This window comes from Rutidosis leptorrhynchoides, chromosome 11 (assembly GCF_046630445.1).
Source record: "Rutidosis leptorrhynchoides isolate AG116_Rl617_1_P2 chromosome 11, CSIRO_AGI_Rlap_v1, whole genome shotgun sequence".
Taxonomy (NCBI): Eukaryota; Viridiplantae; Streptophyta; class Magnoliopsida; order Asterales; family Asteraceae; genus Rutidosis; species Rutidosis leptorrhynchoides.
The window spans coordinates 313,673,480-313,696,585 of record NC_092343.1 but is presented as its reverse complement, the minus strand read 5'-3'; the positions used below and the strand labels follow the sequence as shown (position 1 = coordinate 313,696,585).

The following is a 23,106-nucleotide window of genomic DNA, read 5'->3' as shown; positions in this document are numbered from 1 at the left end:
ATATCAATCTCAATTAATATATATAAACATGGAAAAGTTCGGGTCACTACATGTACAAGGATCTTAAGAAACATTTTTGGTGGCCAGGTATGAAAGCCGATATTGCTAAATATGTAGGAGAATGTTTGACGTGTTCTAAGGTCAAAGCTGAACATCAGAAACCATCAGGTCTACTACAACAACCTGAAATCCCGGAATGGAAATGGGAAAACATTACCATGGATTTCATTACTAAATTGCCAAGGACTGCAAGTGGTTATGATACTATTTGGGTAATAGTTGATCGTCTCACCAAGTCAGCACACTTCCTGCCAATAAGAGAAGATGACAAGATGGAGAAGTTAGCACGACTGTATTTGAAGGAAGTCATCTCCAGACATGGAATACCAATCTCTATTATCTCTGATAGGGATGGCAGATTTATTTCAAGATTCTGGCAGACATTACAGCAAGCATTGGGAACTCGTCTAGACATGAGTACTGCCTATCATCCACAAACTTATGGGCAGAGCAAAAGGACGATACAAACGCTTGAAGACATGCTACGAGCTTGTGTTATTGATTTCGGAAATAGTTGGGATCGACATCTACCATTAGCAGAATTTTCCTACAACAACAGCTACCATTCAAGCATTGAGATGCCTCCGTTTGAAGCACTTTATGGTAGAAAGTGCAGGTCTCCGATTTGTTGGAGTGAAGTGGGGGATAGACAGATTACGGGTCCGGAGATAATACAAGAAACTACCGAGAAAATCATCCAAATTCAACAAAGATTGAAAACCGCCCAGAGTCGACAAAAGAGCTACGCGGACAGTAAAAGAAAAGATATAGAGTTTGAAATTGGAGAAATGGTCATGCTTAAGGTTTCACCTTGGAAAGGCGTTGTTCGATTTGGTAAACGGGGGAAACTAAATCCAAGGTACATTGGACCATTCAAGATTATAGAGCGTGTCGGACCAGTAGCTTACCAACTGGAGCTACCTCAACAACTAGCGGTTGTACATAACACTTTTCACGTCTCAAATTTGAAGAAATGTTTTGCTAAAGAAGATCTCACTATTCCGTTGGACGAAATCCAAATCAATGAAAAACTTCAATTCATTGAAGAACCCGTCGAAATAATGGATCGTGAGGTTAAGAGACTTAAACAAAACAAGATACCGATTGTTAAGGTTCGATGGAATGCTCGTAGAGGACCCGAGTTCACCTGGGAGCGTGAAGATCAGATGAAGAAGAAATACCCGCATTTATTTCCAGAAGATACGTCAACACCTCCAACTGCTTAAAATTTCGGGACGAATTTATTTAACGGGTAGGTACTGTAGTGACCCAAACTTTTCCATGTTTATATATATATATATATATATATATATATATATATATATATATATATATATATATATATATATATATATATATATATATATATATATATATATTAAATGAAATTGTTATTTACATGATTAAGTGTTTCCAACATGTTAAGCAATCAAACTTGTTAAGACTTGATTAATTGAAATAGGTTTCATATAGACAATTGACCACCCATGTTGACCGGTGATTCACGAACGTTAAAACTTGTAAAAACTATACGATGACATATATATGGTTATATATATAGTTAACATGATTTTATTATAAGTATGTATCTCATTAGGTATTTTAACAATGAGTTATATACATAAAAATGAGACTATTAATTTAAGAAACTCGAAAACGATATATATAACGATTATCGTTATAACAACATCTTACTAGGTACATATGAATCATATTAAGATATTGATACACTTGGTTAATTATGTTAAATGATAAGTAAATATATTATTAAGTGTATTAACAATGAAATACATATGTAAAAATAAGACTACTAACTTAATGATTTCGAAACGAGACATATATGTAACGATTATCGTTGTAACGACATTTAACTGTATATATATCATACTAAGATATATTATATATCATAATATCATGATAATATAACAATTTAACATCTCATTTGTTATAATAAATAATGGGTTAACAACATTCAACAAGATCGTTAACCTAAAGGTTTCAAAACAACATTTACATGTAACGACTAACGATGACTTAACGACTCAGTTAAAATGTATATACATGTAGTGTTTTAATATGTATTCATACACTTTTGAAAGAATTCAAGACACTTATTAAAATACTTCTACTTAACAAAAATGCTTACAATTACATCCTCGTTCAGTTTCATCAACAATTCTACTCGTATGCACCCGTATTCGTACTCGTACAATACACAGCTTTTAGATTTATGTACTATTGGTATATACACTCCAATGATCAGCTCTTAGCAGCCCATGTGAGTCACCTAACACATGTGGGAACCATCATTTGGCAACTAGCATGAAATATCTCATAAAATTACAAAAATATGAGTAATCATTCATGACTTATTTACATGAAAACAAAATTACATATCCTTTATATCTAATCCATACACCAACGACCAAAAACACCTACAAACACTTTAATTCTTCAATTTTCTTCATCTAATTGATCTCTCTCAAGTTCTATCTTCAAGTTCTAAGTGTTCTTCATAAATTCCAAAAGTTCTAGTTTCATAAAATCAAGAATACTTCCAAGATTGCAAGTTTACTTCCAAGTTTTCTAAATTCATTCCAAGTAATCATCCAAGATCAAGAAACCTTTGTTACTTACAGTAGGTTATCTTTCTAATACAAGGTAATAATCATATTCAAACTTTAATTCAATTTCTATAACTATAACAATCTTATTTCGAGTGGAAATCTTACTTGAAATTGTTTTCGTATCATGATTCTGCTTCAAGAACTTTCAAGCCATCCAAGGATCCTTTGAAGCTAGATCTATTTTTCTCATTTCCAGTAGGTTTATCCAAGGAACTTAAGGTAGTAATGATGTTCATAACATCATTCGATTCATACATATAAAGCTATCTTATTCGAAGGTTTAAACTTGTAATCACTAGAACATAGTTTAGTTAATTCTAAACTTGTTCGCAAATAAAAGTTAATCCTTCTAACTTGACTTTTAAAATCAACTAAACACATGTTCTATATCTATATGATATTCTAACTTAATAATTTAAAACCTGGAAACACGAAAAACACCGTAAAATCGGATTTACGCCGTCGTAGTAACACCGCGGGCTGTTTTGGGTTAGTTAATTAAAAACTATGATAAACTTTGATTTAAAAGTTGTTATTCTGGGAAAATGATTTTTATTATGAACATGAAACTATATCCAAAAATTATGGTTAAACTCAAAGTGGAAGTATGTTTTCTAAAATGGTCATCTAGACGTCGTTCTTTCGACTGAAATGACTACCTTTACAAAAACGACTTGTAACTTATTTTTCCGACAATAAACCTATACTTTTTCTATTTAGATTCATAAAATAGGGTTTAATATGAAACCATAGCAATTTGATTCACTCAAAACGGATTTAAAATGAAGAAGTTATGGGTAAAACAAGATTGGATAATTTTTCTCATTTTAGCTACGTGAAAATTGGTAACAAATCTATTCCAACCATAACTTAATCAACTTGTATTATATATTATGTAATCTTGAGATACCATAGACACGTATACAATGTTTCGACCTATCATGTCGACACATCTATATATATTTCGGAACAACCATAGACACTCTATATGTGAATGTTGGAGTTAGCTATACAGGGTTGAGGTTGATTCCAAAATATATATAGTTTGAGTGGTGATCAATACTGAGATACGTATACACTGGGTCGTGGATTGATTCAAGATAATATTTATCGATTTATTTCTGTACATCTAACTGTGGACAACTAGTTGTAGGTTACTAACGAGGACAGCTGACTTAATAAACTTAAAACATCAAAATATATTAAAAGTGTTGTAAATATATTTTGAACATACTTTGATATATATGTATATATTGTTATAGGTTCGTGAATCAACCAGTGGCCAAGTCTTACTTCTCGACGAAGTAAAAATCTGTGAAGGTGAGTTATAGTCCCACTTTTAAAATCTAATATTTTTGGGATGAGAATACATGCAGGTTTTATAAATGATTTACAAAATAGACACAAGTACGTGAAACTACATTCTATGGTTGAATTATCGAAATCGAATATGCCCCCTTTTTATTAAGTCTGGTAATCTAAGAATTAGGGAACAGACACCCTAATTGACGCAAATCCTAAAGATAGATCTATTGGGCCTAACAAACCCCATCCAAAGTACCGGATGCTTTAGTACTTCGAAATTTATATCATATCCGAAGGGTGTCCCGGAATGATGGGGATATTCTTATATATGCATCTTGTTAATGTCGGTTACCAGGTGTTCACCATATGAATGATTTTTATCTCTATGTATGGGATGTGTATTGAAATATGAAATCTTGTGGTCTATTGTTACGATTTGATATATATAGGTTAAACCTATAACTCACCAACATTTTTGTTGACGTTTAAAGCATGTTTATTCTCAGGTGAATACTAAGAGCTTCCGCTGTTGCATACTAAAATAAGGACAAGATTTGGAGTCCATGTTTGTATGATATTGTGTAAAAACTGCATTCAAGAAACTGATTTCGATGTAACATATTTGTATTGTAAACCATTATGTAATGGTCGTGTGTAAACGGGATATTTTAGATTATCATTATTTGATAATCTACGTAAAGCTTTTTAAACCTTTATTTATGAAATAAAGGTTATGGTTTGTTTTAAAAATGAATGCAGTCTTTGAAAAAACGTCTCATATAGAGGTCAAAACCTCGCAACGAAATCAATTAATATGGAACGTTTTTAATCAATAAGAACGGGACATTTCACATATACCCCTCAAATTTTCGGCCCAAATCACCAACCCTAACCCTTTTTCCAAGCTAACTTGTTTCCTAAGTAATTCCTTATAAAACCCTAATTCTAGAATGATCCTATCCTCCCTATAAATAGACCCCTAGGCTAAACCATTACATGTACCAAATCATAATTACATCCCTCACTCAAAAATCTCTCTCTCCCTCTCCAATTTTCGGCCAAAACCGAAAATCCCCCACCACCATCGAAATCCTTAGGGTTTCCAAGAAATTTTCAAGTGTTCTTCGCGTTCTTCGTGTTCTTCCAGAATCTTCAAGGTGTTCTTCAAGATATTCAAGGCTTTGATCTTCCATCTTCATTAAGTTCTTCTTTTCTTTGTTAATCTACTTGAATCTTCAAAGGTATAAACATAAAACCCTAATCTATTTTCTTAATTCTTTGATCTTTGTTTTAATCTATATTCACATAAAATCATAAACACATAAACATAAGAACAAACCTAGATCTATGTATGCAAAAAAAAAAAAATATATGAATATATGTATGTGTGTATAATGTCGACTAAAAAAAAAAGGGAAAACTTTGATCTTAAAACCCTAGGTTGTTACATGGAAGATTGTTAGTGTTTAATTAAGGAAACAAAATAATTATATATACATATACATATAAATCGATCCATATATATGTATATTTGTAAAAATTAATTTTTTTGTATACATATATATATACACGATTACGTATACATATACATACTAAAACCTTAAACCCTAATTATACATAAACTATACTACTTTAATCAAACCCTAGTTTCATTAAAAAACCTAATTAATTACTAAACCCTAATTCATTAAACCTAACCCTAATTAATTAATACCACTTTAATTATTAAACCCTAATCATTACCTAATCATTACTACATTAAATAAAACCCTAATTTACTAAACCCTAATTTATGAAACCCTAGGACACTAATTACTAAACCCTAGTTAATTAAATACCACTTTAAATAACTAATTCTAATTAATGAAACCCTAATACTACTATTAACATATATACACTATTACTATTACTATTACTATTACTAGCACCTATAACCTACTACTTATATTATAACACTTAAGAATGTTTTGAGATATGTATTAGAGATGTATAGATCTTCGAACTTTCTTGACGAATGGTTCTACGAGACTCTAGGCAGAGGGTTTGGACTTCCAATTTAAAGGGTCCTATGGCTCAAGCCCCTAGATCTCAAATGGCCATTCGAAGGGAAAGGTGTGATTGGAAGCTGATCTAATACGACAAGTATCCTAAAATGGAAAACACTCTTTAAGTAGAAACTTTCTAAGTATAGAAACTTACTAGGGACAGAAATTTAGTGAAACAAACTATACATAAACACCTACTTAAATTCAAACATGGGCAAAACACTTAACTACTCTTAAATGTCAATAGGTTGACTTTCCAGCTCACTCGTTCAACTCTCTATTCCGAGGAATAACTCTCTCTCTACTTACTAAGGTGAATTCATAGCCCCTCTTTATTGCTAGCAAACTTACTTACTTTTGGGGTGAGACACATGCTGTTTTTACTTTTTACACTTTAGACACAAGTACCAAACTACTTAAGCTATGATATACCCGGTTATGTCCGACTAAGTCCCTACAGTGATATTTTTAAGTGCTGCGGCATGCTTATTTATTGGGGGTAGGCCTATCGGGAGTAATATCTCCGATACATTTGACTAAGTCTTTGTATTACTTGATAATGAAATTTAACCGACAAGGAGAACTAACTTGTCATGGGGCAAACAATGTTTAGTCTAAATATCACGCATTGGCATAAACTTTCGATCTTGCGAGATCAACTTTACAAACTAAATCTTGTGGTCTAAAACAACGGTCAAACTTTTGTTAAACCTATGAACTTTACTCAACCTTTTTGGTTGACACTTTAGCATGTTTTGTCTCAGGTGATGTTTGATTCAAGCTTACCTATCTACTGCTTATGTGATGCTACTTGGACATAGGATCAAGAGATTATCGCATATTTTACTTTTGCATTTGAACAATTATTTATTTTCGTTGTAACGACATTTCATTTTTTCGCTGCGTACTCATTCAAGTTAATTTAATCATTTAGTTTGTTCTCATTTATATAATATGTTGGTATATTTTGATATTAAGTCACATTTCACCCAGGCCCTAACTGGGGGTGTGATAAAGAAGCACTTTGTCACTAGGATGAAGATATAGTGGATCATTATATTCAAGTTTGCTATATAACCAGAACTAGTAGAATCACTATCAAACATAATTGCAGTAAATAAAAATCACATAAAACACAGAATAGTAAGCAATTTACAGAAAACAGATAGCATGCAACCAATCAAGAACACATAAAACAGCAACAAATCCACGGTTCAGACACCTGTACTGAAAATAAAACAACATATCTTCCAAGAACTGACTACTAGTCAGGCAACCTGCAAGATAAATGAGCAAACAAATCCAAACATAAAGTAATAAAGACACTATAGACAAACAGAGTAATTAGGTCAAGAAGATTGTTCTTCTTGACTACTCCAATGGCTGCAAGTGATTTTGGTATGAGAAGTCAGAGCCAGGGTTTTACACCAATCTTGTTGGCGGATTAAGGATGACTATCTCCCAAAAATCCTCACGAACATGACACATATTAGAGTGGATAACGGAAGAAGACTTAGAGTAAGTGCTTTCTTTTCTCAAAAGATTAAAAAAGAGATTAACCAGATCTATATCAGCAGCGAAAGAACTGATTAGGATTCGAACAAACCTTAATTACACCAGATTTAGGGTTTTCAAAATAAAACCCTAGATCTAATCGAGATGAACCAGTAATAGCACCCATAGATCTCTGTCAAACCCGAACACATATCAAATCAAGATTTGATCAAAGAAACTTGATCAAATCACCAAACCCTGATTTCAATCGATTGAAATTATGAACACCGAACAATAATCAGAACCTAAAGCTCTGATACCATGAACTAGAACACATTATAAATCCTTCAATCATAGAAGGTGAATCCTCCTATCACTAGATGCCAAATCAACTAGTAACAAATACCACAATCAAAATGATTGTGACAAAATACAAACAAATCACACAGTCAATCACTCTCAAACAAGTTCAATATAAGTTGAACTTGTTATCTCGCAAATTACAGAATCAAAGAAGGAAAAAACTGATGAACCTACAAACCTTAGCTCGTGTAATAAGAAAGAGAGAGAGAAAAAACGAATACATAGATGATAAAAATAGCTAAGATAAATTAAACTAAATTAATAAAACGCCCTTTTATAGTGGATAGACTTGGACGGGTTATCAATAAGGCTTTAGTGAAAATGAGCCCAATCTTTGCTTCATGAAAGAGAGCCCTACAAACTTTGAAAATTAAATTATGCTGTATAGCAGCTTTGGTCCTTCATCTTCCTTTTGTTCGATCCCTCACAATGAATAATCTTACATCTAACATCTTGAACAACCAATAGAACTTTTAAGAACCTGCAAAAAACAGTTAACCCAGAAATAAGTTAACTAGCACAAAAACACCATGTTAGATTGTAAGAAATTTATATCTATTTCAATAAAATGGAGTCATCGTCCGTCCTGTTTTTTATTGTAGTGGGGTCGGGTTCTTGGTACTTTTGAGTTTTCGCCTAATTATGATGTGTTTTAATTTGAGTGTTATGTAGAAAATTGTTGTGTCTTTGAACTATCTGATGATGAGGATGATTAATTTAATGTGTTTTAATTTGAGTTTAACTTCTTGTATTTACGGAGGAAAAGTGATTTATTAAAACGCTAAAAAAAATGCTGTCGGAAGTCGAAACGTTCCACTCATTATGCTGAAATGCATCTCCAACTCTCCAAGTCTCCAACCATGCATCTCTATTTTATCTTCATATTTTAAAGGAAACTTGCCATCTTTCGTTCGTATTAACATTTCAAAATTCCTTCATCTTCAGTCATATCTTCAAAAAATGTATTAATTAATATCTAATAATATCAAAACATTATCAAAAATGTATTAAAAAACTAGCTAGTTAGGTAGTTTAACCAGCTAAGCGAGATATTCACAAGTCATAACCAGAAATTTGTATAACATGTTATATAATTATTGTTCTAATTTAATACTATAAAATATAATAATACTTTTGTTAGTGTTCGAAATGTTGAACATAAAAAAGAATAAGCAAATATAAGTAGTTTAACTTGAGTATCTCTTTGACTTTTTTTTATTTCTTTTTTGACCACCTAAGGCGTTTTTTTAACATATACTGTCAAAATATTAGATATCTTGTAAACATATTAAATTTTAAAACGTGCAACTACTCAATAATGGTTAACACCTAGACCATATATACATTTGTTTACCAAATTTACCTTTTGTCGAACCTATATGAAAATGATTATTTAGATGGAATTCATGTTATATATGCTAGTTTAGATCAATCAAAGTAGATACGTATGAATATGTATCGTGTATGCAGAGGCGGATCTACTATAGTCCAAGTGGTTGCACGGATAGTGTACATTTTTTTTAGTGGTACCGTTGAAATAAGACATCTAGTAGAAATTTTTTTAAGGTTTTAACCGGTGACATCGGTGACTATCAATCCTTTATCCGCCGTGTATGTATCTTTATCTATATAATCATAAAGAACATAATGATGATGATGATGATGATGAATATACAGCAGAAATATCAACTAATCACAAGTATTATTCATATCAAAATCATGTTTACAATTAGAATAGAGCAAGGATACAAGTAGAGAGTGTTGTTTTTGGATTGTGTGTGTTTCTAAGGTGAAGTTGAAATAAACAAGTAAGAGGGAAAATGACTAGGGTTAGCTTAATGACTAAGCTAGGTGATCTATTTATACTCTAGGTGCTAATGAACTAATTACATGGAAGGTGAATAAATTATATCTACACATTTTTTGGACTAACACTTAAAGGTATAATTATAACACATAAATTTAATATCATTTTCATGTAAGTTAATAAAATCAATTTTTCACACTATACAGAAGACATTTTAGGTTGAAGAATTAGTAAAACTCGTTTTCTTATAAAACTCTAATAAAAGAAGAAAAAAACATAACAACACATGTTTTATTAAAAAAACTCGTGTTATGTATTTTTTAAGGGACATCTTTGTAATTTAATACTATTCTCTCTTCTATAAAAACTAGGGCAAGTGCATAGTTCTTTCAACAAGTAAATCAATCAATCACAAACACAAACATGCTAAAACCTCAAGTCAATCACCACCATCTTCACAGCCGGAGTAACAAAACTTTTATCGCCGGAGATAATGGCGGTAACGTTATTAGTGGAAACCCTAGTTCTTTTTTAACTCACAACACACTTGCATTTCCTATTAAACGTAATTTTCAAAATCGACGTAATTCAGTAGGCCAAATAAAAGCAGTTGCTAACGAACCGAGTACTTCAACTGTCGTTAAAACTATTACTGTTAAAGCTATTGTTACTGTTCAAATGACGGTTGGTGGTGTACTCGCGAATCTTAGTTTTACGAAGGCGCTTGATGATATTAGCGATTTGTTCGGAAAATCGATGCTTTTGGAGCTCGTTGCGGCTGAAACTGATCCTAGTAAGTCGTGTATATGATCGTCGATCAGAATTTTAGATAATAAAAATTCTCAAAAACTGTTTAATTAATTTGACTGTTATAACTTAAAATGGAAATATAAATATATGGATGCAAAACTTATCATTATCTTGTAACAGATATATGTGGAGGATAATCGATCAGTTCCATATATGCATGGTACTATACAATAACAAAAATTGAAATAATACGGTTATGTTGATTGATAAGTACTAAAACACTGACGTTAATATTCATTCATAGCGAAAAATGTATAAAAAAGAATTTGTGTAAAAATATTAAATATAATTAAGGTTTTCATTTTCTCCTTATTTATTACTTCGTAGTACTTTTAAACATATAATATAAATTATCTTAAATATGAAAATAGTAAAATTTATCAAATCTACTTTTAATTCAATAAGGAGAAAGCATATTTAAGACATAAGTATACATTAAATTTATTATCCACCTCCATTCCAATATTACAATTCATATTTTTATTTTTATTTGTAAAAAAAAAAAGTCAATTCCATATAATAGACTTTTCCTCTCCTTTTTCTCTTGTATAAGCCTTATTTGAAATCTCAATCTCTGCGATTTACACAAAACTATATATTATGTATCAAAAAAATATAATTTTTATGATTGATTTGTGATGATGTATAAATGATGAGATTATAATCGTATGATTATATGTATAAAGCATTGAAGTAATGAGATCGATCTATATGCGTTAAAAAAAAGTGTGATAATTGTTAATCCAAATATCCAAAGGAATTGTTGGAATAATTACTAGCTATGATACCTTTTAAAAAGGGACTGTATAATTAACTTGGTGTCTTTGAAATATCTTTATATAGTTGACTAAGGAAAATGTAACTATAAATAAAAATTACGGAGTAAAAGTTATGTTTATAAATCAGACCTTAGAGCACCAGGAGTCGTGATACTGGGCTCGGTGTTATATCTCAGCGTTAAGTTATTTAACACTGAGATTAAAACAGGAGAAATCGTTCAGTGTTAAATTTGAGTGACTAATTCATTATTTAATTATTTTATAATACTTTAATAATATTATTTTAGGAAAGAGAAGGAAAAAAAAAAAAACCACAACGTTACTCATTCAACGCTGAAATTTAACACCGGACTTAACACTGATTTAACATCGGAGGGGAGTCGTGCACACCGGTATCCCCAGTGTTAAATCTCCTTAACGCTGAAAAATGTATACAACTTCCAGTGCTCTTATAATCATCATTTTGACAATGTAAATTACGCAATAATAATACAATATACTTTGTATAATTACAAATATGTATTGTATATAGTTCTATTTCTATTTCTGGTATATAATTTTAGATGAAATGAGTCTCTCATTAACAGTCAAGCGTAGCGTATACTGATCGAAATTAAATAATTTTCGAAACATTATTACTTTATTGTTTTTTTATTCGGTATAATTAATAAATTAATACGTAGTAATTAGAAGCAGCCGTTGTCATAAAACAAATATTTGATAAGGAAGTTTACTGACAATATTAAACAAAAGTAAAAACAAGTTTTTTTTTTGGATGCATTGTTTTTTAGTAGGGCTGGGAAACATCTAAAGACCATGTACCATGTAAAACACTGTAGCTATATGAGTTCCTACCATATCTCAACCTTAGAAAAACATTCATATTATGTTTCTACATTGACAAATTTATATTTATAATTTATATTATATATCGTAGTTTGTAATGAAATATTGAATATCGACTATAATGATTATATTATATATTATATTTATTTTAGTGACGTGATGACCTTTAGACCAGTACGTTAAATATATGTAAATGACAAACATTAATATAATTAGTAATTTCTTTTTCGAACGGTAGAAGAAAATTATTAAAAAACTAGCAACACACTAGGAAAACGTACAAAAAATTACAAAACGTACGAGGGGTTTTACAACCACTTCGTCATTGTTCAATCTAGAAAACAATCAATTACAAGACAACAATGTTATCGAAAACATAGCACTTCCTAAAAGAGGAGTCGTTGAAGATAGTGCAATTTCAAAGTCTTCAGATGTTCCACACCGCAAAAACATGATAGCTTAAAGATACGTTAAATACTTTATTCAATAAAAGTATACGTTACACTTGTTGGAAAATTACGGTCTCACTAATTCCCACCACCCAGCCCAACAATAATAGTAAAGAAATAATAACAATACACAACACAAGATTTAACGTGAAAACTCCAAAACAGGAGATAAACCACCGTCACCCCAAAGAGAGAAATACACTATATCACAAATTGTTACAATGATATAGACGACTCTCTTAAGCCAACTACACTCTCCAAAATATTTAACTAATATAACTCTTAAACAAGTGTAAGAAAGAAAGAAATAATCAAATACATAAAGTGTATTGATTGGTGCAATTTGGAATGAAGACTTAATCCCTCTTTTATAACCAAGCAAGTCCCCTCCAACTTTTTCCTCCCACTATGTGCGATAACATCCTTCACAAATACTATGCAATCATATCCAATTCTTCTAATCAAAACTATATCCAACAAATCTCCACCTTTTGGATAGAAGAAGATAATCATGCTTCCATATTGCAAGGATAACCGATGTAGACGTTTCCTCGACGACAACTTCAAGATCTTCATCTTCATGCCGTTGACATTATCTCTCACGAGACAAAACTTGCATCTTCATCGAACATTGTCAAGACCCGACAATCATTGTCATAATAGACAATCATAACTCTAAACAGAATTATCATACCCCACCATAAAGAGTATCACACTTAGAATATCACATTTCAAGCATTTCACCTCGACACATGTTGTATAACCAGCTGAACAATTATGGTGCAATTTCCTGTTTGGCTTTCCCTAGAAGTTTCATCAGCTACAACATCAGTTTCCACCACACAACCTGCACCAATGCCAAACCAGTGCCCATGTGCAATTGTGGAAAAGCTAACGAACATCCCTTTCCATGGTGGCACGGACACACCATGAGGATGACGTGACTTCAGAAGAATTCGTTACTCTCCGTAACGACGGAGACAATGTTAGCATCTTTGGAGCCATTTGCCGGATTAGCTCCACCTAGACAATTAACCCTTACATGTCCAGTCTTCCCGCACTTCCAGCATCTCAGATTCTTTCTAAAGTTTCTCTTCTGCCTATCCGAACACAACAGTACCGTAGCTTCTGATGACGAGACCCCGTTACCTTCCAATCTTTTCTCCTCGGACAGGAGTTTGCTAGTAACATCTTCAAACTTCAACGTTTCTTTCTCGTACATTAGAACATGTTTCATGTGCTCATAGGACGATGATAAATATAATATCAACCTCAAAGCTTTATCTTCATCATCCGTTTTAACTCTAATAGCCTCCAGTTCCGAAACAATACCGTTAAGAATACTTAGATGATCTGAAATCTTTGAACCCCCATCCATACGCAGAGTATGAAATTGTTCTTTAAGACAACCGATTTGAGATGCCTTTGCCCTGGTACAACTGCTCTAGTTTAACCCAAAGCTCATTTGCCGTTGATAACCCGTGCACATTTGCAAGCACGTTCTTTGCAAGACACAAACGAATCGCACTTGCTGCCCTCAAATCCATATCATCCCATTCTTCTTCATCGAACTTACTGCTAGAATCACTGCCGGGAACAAAGGTGGGTTTACCTTCCAATGCCTTGTGTAACCCGGACTGAATCAACACATCCTTGACTTGAACCTGCCATAAGCCAAAATTGATCCTCCCATCAAATTTCTCTACATCAAACCTCATTGGACTGAACTTCGACATCGTATCCGTATCCTATAAACAACACTTTCCCTGATTTTGCTCACGTTTCGACTGGCCGACAGATGTAGTGGAGTGGCGCACAGGATCCGTTAAATTGGAAAATCCAACACCCGGTCCACTACAAATTCTAGACACCACTTACTCCGAATCAAAAAAAAAATATTGTCTAACCAGATACCATATACGATCAATAGAACTCGTTTCTGATGTGGACGATCCACTCCCGTGGCAACCACAGAGCATACTCCGACTCCTATAACCGATACCCCCGTCAAACCTGACGCTCTGATACCAGTTGTTGGAAAATTACGGTCTCACTAATTCCCACCACCCAGCCCAACAATAATAGTAAAGAAATAAGAACAATACACAACACAAGATTTAACGTGGAAACTCCAAAACAGGAGAAAAACCACCATCCCCCCAAAGAGAGAAATACACTATATCACAAATTGTTACAATGATATAGACGACTCTCTTAAGCCAATTACACTCTCCAAAATATTTAACTAATACAACTCTCAAACAAGTGTAAGAAAAAAAGAAATAATCAAATACTTAAAGTGTATTGATTGGTGCAATTTAGAATGAAGACTTAATCCCTCTTTTATAACCAAGCAAGTCCCCTCCAACTTTTTCCTCCCACCTATGTGGGATAACATCCTTCACAAGTAATATGCAATCATATCCAATTCTTCTAATCAAAACTATATCCAACAACACTTACACTATCAATTAAGTGATGTAGACCGAATTAAGTTATTTTACAAATATAAATACAAACAATTTTCACTATTCAACATATAGACATTTAGTTCACATCTTCTTTATAAACATCGTTTGCGGATCTTTAAAAAAACATCCTAAAAACAACACATAAATCTCACCACTTGGATGATTTACATTTTATTATAATTATAATTATATCTAAAAGTTAATATTTACCCGATTATATTAGCACCTTATAATTTTGAAATATATTTACAATAGAGATAATAAGTTTGAGACTCCATGATCACCTTTTCCATCTATCAACCATCAATAATTCAATAAATAATATAATGTGACATCGTACTTTTTGATAAAACCGTCAAAATAATCTATTAAAAGTGTGTATGGTATAACATCTTAATACACATTTTTCCGATATATTTTTTACTACTACATTCATTTCATTACAATTATTCACTTACTGTTTGACACACAGTTTTACAAAATTTCAATAACTTCATTTTTCACCAATCAAAATTTTTCTATCTCCAAAATAACCTTTTTAATTGACTGAATTACAGAATGGATATTCGAAATAGGACGTCTCAAAAAATAATGTGAACATTTGTGGTGAGTCGAGAGGAGTAGTAATCTAATAGATATATCATCATCCAAAATATGTGATATCTAGTTATTATATTAATTTTTCTAATTTCCCTTTTACAATTTTCAAGCTTTAAAAAATATATTAAAGGAAAAAACAATAATAATTGAGCATTATCTATTGGGAGGACATATCGTTGATATTCACATTTCCGCGTACTGACAAAGAATCACTTGTCAGTTGCCAGTTTGTATAAAATACTCGTATTCGTTTTATAAGTATATATCCATTTCCAAAAAGATTATATTTACACACCATCAAATTTATCCATATATATATCATTTATCATTTAATATACAATATAATATAATATAATATTTTGACATACAACTTTCTCCTATTCTCCTGTTTTCGGTGTGTTTGAATTTAATGGTTCTTGCTAGTGTTAGTTGTATCTATTCCATGTTTATGCACGTGCTCCATGCACCTCCTGTAACTCCTACCTATATTCTATATATAATATAGTGTTTTGCTTTTAAAAAAAAAAAAAGTATACAGATTACTCAATATATTCTAGTGTTAGGATGTTAGAGTTTTTCCAATAAGTCTCAAAGTTTATGTGAAGCGTATCTCATCATAGATACATGAATAGATCATATACATCTTATTAAAAGATATTAAATGGTAGTCCTTATTAAAACGTATTTTTGTTATTTAATTTTTAATATTTTAATCGGATAAATGGTAGCGTCCTTATCTTGAATCGACTATGCTATTAAGTTATTTCGACCGGAACCTTTTTAATTGAAATTATAATGGGTGGTCATTTTCTTTTGGTAATACAAGTGTAGTGAAAGCGTTTACTTATATATATAAAATCAAATTTTAAACTATAACCCAAGTACAAGTTGTAATAAACGTTTATTTTATTATGTAAATGACCTTTAAGCACACGAAATCAATTGATTCTATCTAAACTTTTTCAGCCAAACTTTTTTTTAACGAAAACTTTATTAAAAACACTAGGAAGGAGCTAGCAAAAACAATTACAAATGTCTTGATAAGTGAGGAATTCATGCTCATATCAACGACATCAAGGGACATTTTTTTTTAAGAAATTTTTTTTATTAAATGATTATAAATTGTACAAAGTTACAAAAAGGATGGGCCGGGCCCATAAAAATGACAAGCTTGCCTACACTAAGTTACAGCATGGGCCGAAACCCATATTTCGAAATTGTACAATCATATACCGCCACATTGGGCTGAAACACTTTTCAATTTACCAATTAGCATTATAGTTGATACATTTTTCAATTCACCGTTGAATTATTTAATTAAACAACATTAATAATAAGGTTTTTACTTAGATTTACTCTTTTGAGTTACTATAATTATTTCACATTTTATTAGCAATTAAGTGATTAAAATAATTAGCTTCCTCTTAAATATTTTGAGTTTCAATTATAAACGAGTTGTTACAAAATGAATTCATAGTTTTTTAACACTGAATTTCATTCTTAAAACTTGATTTATGAAGAGACGGGATCAGTGAAGCCTACGATAAAGGATTATGCGCATCGAACGGGTCAAAAAGCAGACGATTTAACGTACTTAGGAGAGTTTGAAGTACCAGAAGATTTTGGTTCAATTGGTGCAGTTTTGTTACAGAATGAGCACCATAAAGAAATGTTTGTTGAATCTATTTTACTTGAAGGCCTTCCAATTGGCCCTGTTACTGTTGCTTGTGAATCTTGGGTTCATTCCAAGTTTGACAACCCTGTCCCACGTCTCTTCTTTGTTGATAAGGTTAGTTATTATTTAAACACATTAAACTAGGTTTGTCTCTTAATGAAATGATTCAACATTGAATGCCGAATCGTTTAGGTTTCATTACGTTCGTTTCTAACATCTGAATGACAAGTGGTGATGAATGAAACACAGAAAAATTATCAAATATTAAACATGTAATTGTCATTCATTAAGAGTTCAATCATAACTTTTTGAATCATTCAGATTATGAATAATTCGACGCTTAATCATTCTACTTTATCAAACACAACCTAATCTTTTTTTTTTTTTTTAAAATAGCCAACTCACTCACCCGAACACGATGGATGTTTTTAAAAGAAGGCAAAAATGTTATTGCGTAACTGAATAATTTCTAATACAAATATGTTTTCGCTCATAACAGCATTGAAAGATCAGTTTTTTTGTCAGTTTACTGTATAACATGAAACCGGAGTATCAATAGAAAGCTATGATCTTCCTAATGTTGATAAACAAACATCTAACGTTATCTTGACACAGGTTTCATGCCTGCCATCAGATACTCCAAGCGGTCTCAAGTCCTTTCGAGAAAAGGAACTAGCGATTCTTCGAGGTGATGGCGTTCCGGAAGGTCCTAGGCAAAAGAACGATAGAATATACGATTACGATGTGTATAATGATCTTGGTGATCCTGATAAGGATCCTGAATTGGCACGTCCGGTGCTAGGCACCAAGGATTTGCCTTATCCTAGACGTTGCAAAACTGGACGACGTCGCTCTAAAACAGGTATTGTATAGTTTCTCATACAATTATGCATCATAAATTTCTACATGGTTTCCAAACACAAAGTTTAGCACATGTTGAAAACAAAGTTTAGAATCATAAGCTAGTTATATTATTTACATACATTTTAATATATGTATGTAATATGTAATACTCCCTCCATCCTAGAAATATTGTCTGGTTTAACTTTTTGTTGAATTTAACATATTTTTACGATTTGTCTATCTTGCACTGTTTTCAATGAGTTATCTTAATCCTACTCTTAACTAAAAGAAGTTGTTATAGAGAATAATTAGTAAATTAGCTACTATATTGAATATATTATTGATTCTAATAATAAAAAAGGCATAATTGAAACTCTAATGGTTTTTTTGTTGCTATTTAAAGTGAAGGACAATATATTTGAGACAGACAAAAATATTAATGTAGACAGTTTTTTTAGAACGGATTGCGTAACATTTTAACGACAGTCATTAGGGCTGTCATTATCATTTGCTTTAAAACTCTCTTATGATCAACTTAATACGATATTATAATTGTGAATCATTATCTCCGGGTACCTAATGATTTATTCATGTATACAGATCCATTATCAGAGTCAAGAAGCAGTGATGTTTACGTTCCAAGAGATGAAGCCTTTTCCGAAATCAAGAATTTAACGTTTAATTTCAAGACTGTGTACTCAGTGCTTAAGGCAGTTATACCTTCATTAGAGACAACTTTAATTGACAAAGATCTCGGGTTCCCATATTTTACAGCCATCGATTCTTTGTATAACGAGGGAGTTAATTTGCCACCGTTAGATAACAAAGGATTTCTTGGAAATATTCTACCAAGACTTTTGAAGACTATAGAAGATGTTCAAAACAATGTCTTGTTGTTTGAGACTCCTGAAATGATTGATAGTAATTACTATAACTATACTTTATATTTTACACAGTAAAAAATTAATTAAAGTGGAATTTAAAGAGTTTACCTTTGTTGATTTGCAGGAGATAAGTTTGGTTGGATAAGAGATGAAGAATTTTGTCGACAAACCGTTGCAGGCCTTAATCCATTAAGCATTAGATGTGTCACAGTAAGCTTTTAAATACAATTATTACTGATTATGAATAAATACCAATGAATTAATGAAAAATTACTACTAATCTTAATTAGAGGAGTAAATGGTAAAACTGAATATGTGCAGGAATGGCCATTGAAAAGTAAACTTGACCCAAAAGTTTATGGTCCTCCTGAATCAGCAATAACCAAAGAGATAGTTGAGAGACAGATCAGAGGATTCTGTACGCTTGAGGAGGTATGAATTATTATCCAAACATTTGAGGTGGAAATTCTGAACCATTTTCTTATAAACGGGCTGGAATTGAGCAAATGGGTAGGATTTGGGTCGGGTTAGCTAAAACAGTTTGAAATTTAGTGAAAGTCTATCTCAAGGTACACAACACATTAATTACAAAGCATATGGTAATACAACAACAACAACAACAACAAAACCCAATACCAAATGAGTGGTGTATGGGAGAGGTGAGATGTCGACAATCCTTCTCCTATCCGAGAATAAAAACAAGTCATTTTTCCACCCAGAGTGAAACACTCTCAAAAGTAGAGAAAGTCATCCCTCACTCTATTCGACGATAAATAGGCTGTTTCCGAGTGGACCTCCGACCAATAAGTATGATTTTTTTTTTTTTTAAAGAAATAGTAAAATAAAATTGAGACGCCATGAAAATGGTAGAATCAAATTTCAATGAGTTTTAAATCCTGCCTGGAATTCAATTTAGGCTCTAAACGGCAGTCAAGACGCCAATAAATCGATACTTGCTGTTGACTCAAAAATAGAGCCTTAAAGCATTTCGTAATATGTTAGGAAAAAAATAGTGTTTGTGCATAAAAGTAACTTTTGAGGTGGAAATTTTGACCCGTTTTCACATAAATGGATTGGAATTTAGCAAATGGATTGGAATTAAGCAAATGGGTTGGATTTGACCAAATGGGTTGGATTTGGGTCGGGTAAGCTTATACAAATTGAAATTTTGGCATATGCAGGCATTAAAGAACAAGAAGCTTTTCATGTTAGATTATCATGATATCTTATTACCATATGTGAACAAAGTTAGAGACATCAAAACAATGAGAACAACATTATACGGATCAAGAACATTAATGTACCTTACTCCAACCGGAACTTTAAGACCGTTAGCCATCGAGTTAGTTAGACCACCCGGTAACGGCAAACCACAATGGAAACGCGCATTCACTCCGTGTTGGGACGCAACCGGTGCTTGGCTATGGAAATTGGCTAAGGTGCACGTACTAGCTCACGATAGCGGCTATCATCAGCTTGTTAGTCACTGGTATGCAATTAACTAACGTGTAATTCAAACGCATATCAAGTGTTTGATGAAATGCTAACGTTATGGAGTACCTTATAATTGATTTTGTTTAGGTTAAGAACGCATTGTTGTACAGAGCCGTATATAATTGCAACCAATCGTCAACTGAGTAAAATGCATCCGATACATAATTTGTTACACCCTCATTTTCGATACACCATGGAGATTAATGGTTTAGCTCGCGAAGCACTTATAAATTCAGGTGGAATTATCGAATCGTGCTTTTCACCAGGAAAGTATAGCATCGAGATGAGTTCGGTTGCGTATGGTCTAGAATGGCGTTTTGATCATGAAGCATTGCCAGCTGATCTTATTGCCAGGTAACTGATTTTTTTTAAAAAAAAGAAAATATAAATTTGCATATATTTTGAGCCATTTACTTACAGTTGATGGTTAGAGAAGGAAATGGATCCAGAGAAAAGTGTGCATTTTGACCCATTTACTTAAATATGCATATATTTTGACCTATTGACCTGTTATGCAAATCATTAATACCCAAAGAAAACTGTGAATTTTGACCGAATACAACTCATTTAAACCCAAAAAATAAGTGTTCATTTTGACCCATTATGCAACTCATTTTTACCCTAAGAAAAGTGTGCATTTTGACCCGAACCAAATACAGGTCGTATAAACCCAAAGAAAAGTATACATTTTTGACCCGTTATGTAACTCATTTTTACCCAAAGAAGATTGTGAATCATGACCCGAACCGAATACAACTTATTTAAACCCAAAAAATAAATGTTCATTTTGACCCGTTATGCAACTCATTTTTACCCAAAGAAAAGTGTACATTTTGACCCATTATGCAACTCATTTTTATCCAAAAGAAAATTGTGAATTTTGACCCGAACCGAATACAACTCATTTATACCCAAAGAAAAGTGTTCATTCTGACCCTTTATGCAACTCACTTTTACCCAAAAGAAAATTGTGAATTTTGACCAGAACCGAATACAACTCATTTATACCCAAAGAAAAGTGTTCATTCTGACCCTTTATGCAACTCACTTTTACCCTAAGAAAAGTGTGCATTTTGACTGGAACCGAATACAACTCTTTAAATCTAAAGAAAAGGGGGAATTTTGACCCAAACCGGATACAACTCATTTAAAGGGGTAACTTAGATATGTAAAATTTTGACCCGTTATGCAACCATCTGCGTTTCAGTTAACTTAGATATGTAAAATTTGTTATTTTAAAGGGGTATGGCTGTCGAAGATCCAAATTCACCTCATGGTCTGAAGCTCTCAATGGAAGATTATCCGTACGCAAATGACGGTTTAGTCCTTTGGGATATTTTAAAGGATTGGGTTACAAACTACGTCAACCATTACTACCCAAAAGAAAACCTCGTAAAATCAGACAAAGAGCTTCAAGCATGGTGGACCGAGATACGAACAGTGGGCCATGGAGACAAAAAAGACGAACCATGGTGGCCAATTCTCAATACACCTAAAGACCTCATACTTATTCTCACAACTATCATATGGGTCGCTTCGGGTCACCATGCAGCAGTCAACTTCGGTCAATATGATTATGCCGGATACATTCCAAACCGGGCCACAATAGCCCGAGTCAAAATGCCTTGTGAAGATCCTACTGACGATGAATGGGCCGCTTTTAAACGTAGGCCCGAAGATGAGTTATTGTCTGCGTTTCCTTCTCAAGTTCAAGGGTCACAAGTTATGGCGGTTTTAGATGTTTTATCGAATCATTCGCCCGATGAGGAGTATATTGGGGGGTGTATCGAGCCGCAATATGAAGCGGTTCCCGAGATAAAAGCGGCGTTTGAAATATATGCGGGGAAATTAATGGAGTTGGAAGGGATTATTGATGCTAGAAATGCAGATGAGAAGTTGAAGAATAGAAATGGAGTTGGAGTTTGTCCTTATAATCTTTTAAAGCCTTATTCAGAACCTGGTGTTACTAGTATGGGGGTCCCAAATAGTATTTCTATTTAAATTATTATTAAATTAAATAATTTGTTGGATTTGTAATAATTGTTGAATAAAGCAGTCAAAATAAAGTTCTTGTATAGTGACTATAGACTGCAATTGTATTCAAATTCTCTTTTCAATGTATTTTGTAAAGTGACTATAAAAAAGTTATATTAAACCTTTTTTTCCTTCCATGTGCTGTGAATGTTATGTTCATTTAAAACTGTCATGTTCTTGTTAATTTTAAAACAATCAATTTTCATAAATTCTACAAATCTGAAAAAAAAATATAGTGTGGATATTCAAACAGTTGAAAGCTTAAACTTTACTTTAGCCTTATAAACCATTGCATACAACAACAAAACTCAATACCACAATGATGATGTATGAGAGGAGTGAGATGTTGTAGACAATCATTCCCCTATCCGAAAATAAAAACAAGTCATTTCTCCACTCAGAGTGAAAACACTCTCTAAAGTAGAGAAAGTCATCACTTTCTCTATTCGACGGATAAAGAGATTGCTTCCGAGTGGACCTCCGGCCAATAGGTATAAATTTTTTAATTTTTTTAAAGTAG

At 32.4% G+C, this 23,106-nt stretch overlaps 1 protein-coding gene across 1 annotated transcript; it reads left to right on the top strand.

The window, feature by feature from the left end:
• Positions 1–10,101: 10,101 nt before the first annotated feature.
• On the top strand, positions 10,102–22,721 carry LOC139876958 (linoleate 13S-lipoxygenase 2-1, chloroplastic-like). Its single transcript, XM_071864360.1, has 9 exons — positions 10,102–10,494; positions 17,177–17,445; positions 17,947–18,193; positions 18,775–19,095; positions 19,183–19,268; positions 19,380–19,490; positions 20,240–20,547; positions 20,640–20,906; positions 21,794–22,721. The coding sequence occupies exons 1-9, from the start codon at positions 10,125–10,127 to the stop codon at positions 22,551–22,553; spliced, it is 2,739 nt and encodes a 912-aa protein (XP_071720461.1). The 5' UTR covers positions 10,102–10,124; the 3' UTR covers positions 22,554–22,721.
• The last annotated feature ends 385 nt before the right edge of the window (positions 22,722–23,106 follow it).

Excerpts from the sequence above, each read along its gene's own strand:
- LOC139876958 (XM_071864360.1), top strand. The coding sequence starts at position 10,125 with ATGCTAAAACCTCAAGTCAATCACCACCATCTTCACAGCCGGAGTAAC. Across the intron at positions 10,495-17,176 it reads TGCGGCTGAAACTGATCCTA|AGACGGGATCAGTGAAGCCT; the intron begins GTAAGTCGTGTA and ends TGATTTATGAAG. Across the intron at positions 18,194-18,774 it reads ACGACGTCGCTCTAAAACAG|ATCCATTATCAGAGTCAAGA; the intron begins GTATTGTATAGT and ends TCATGTATACAG.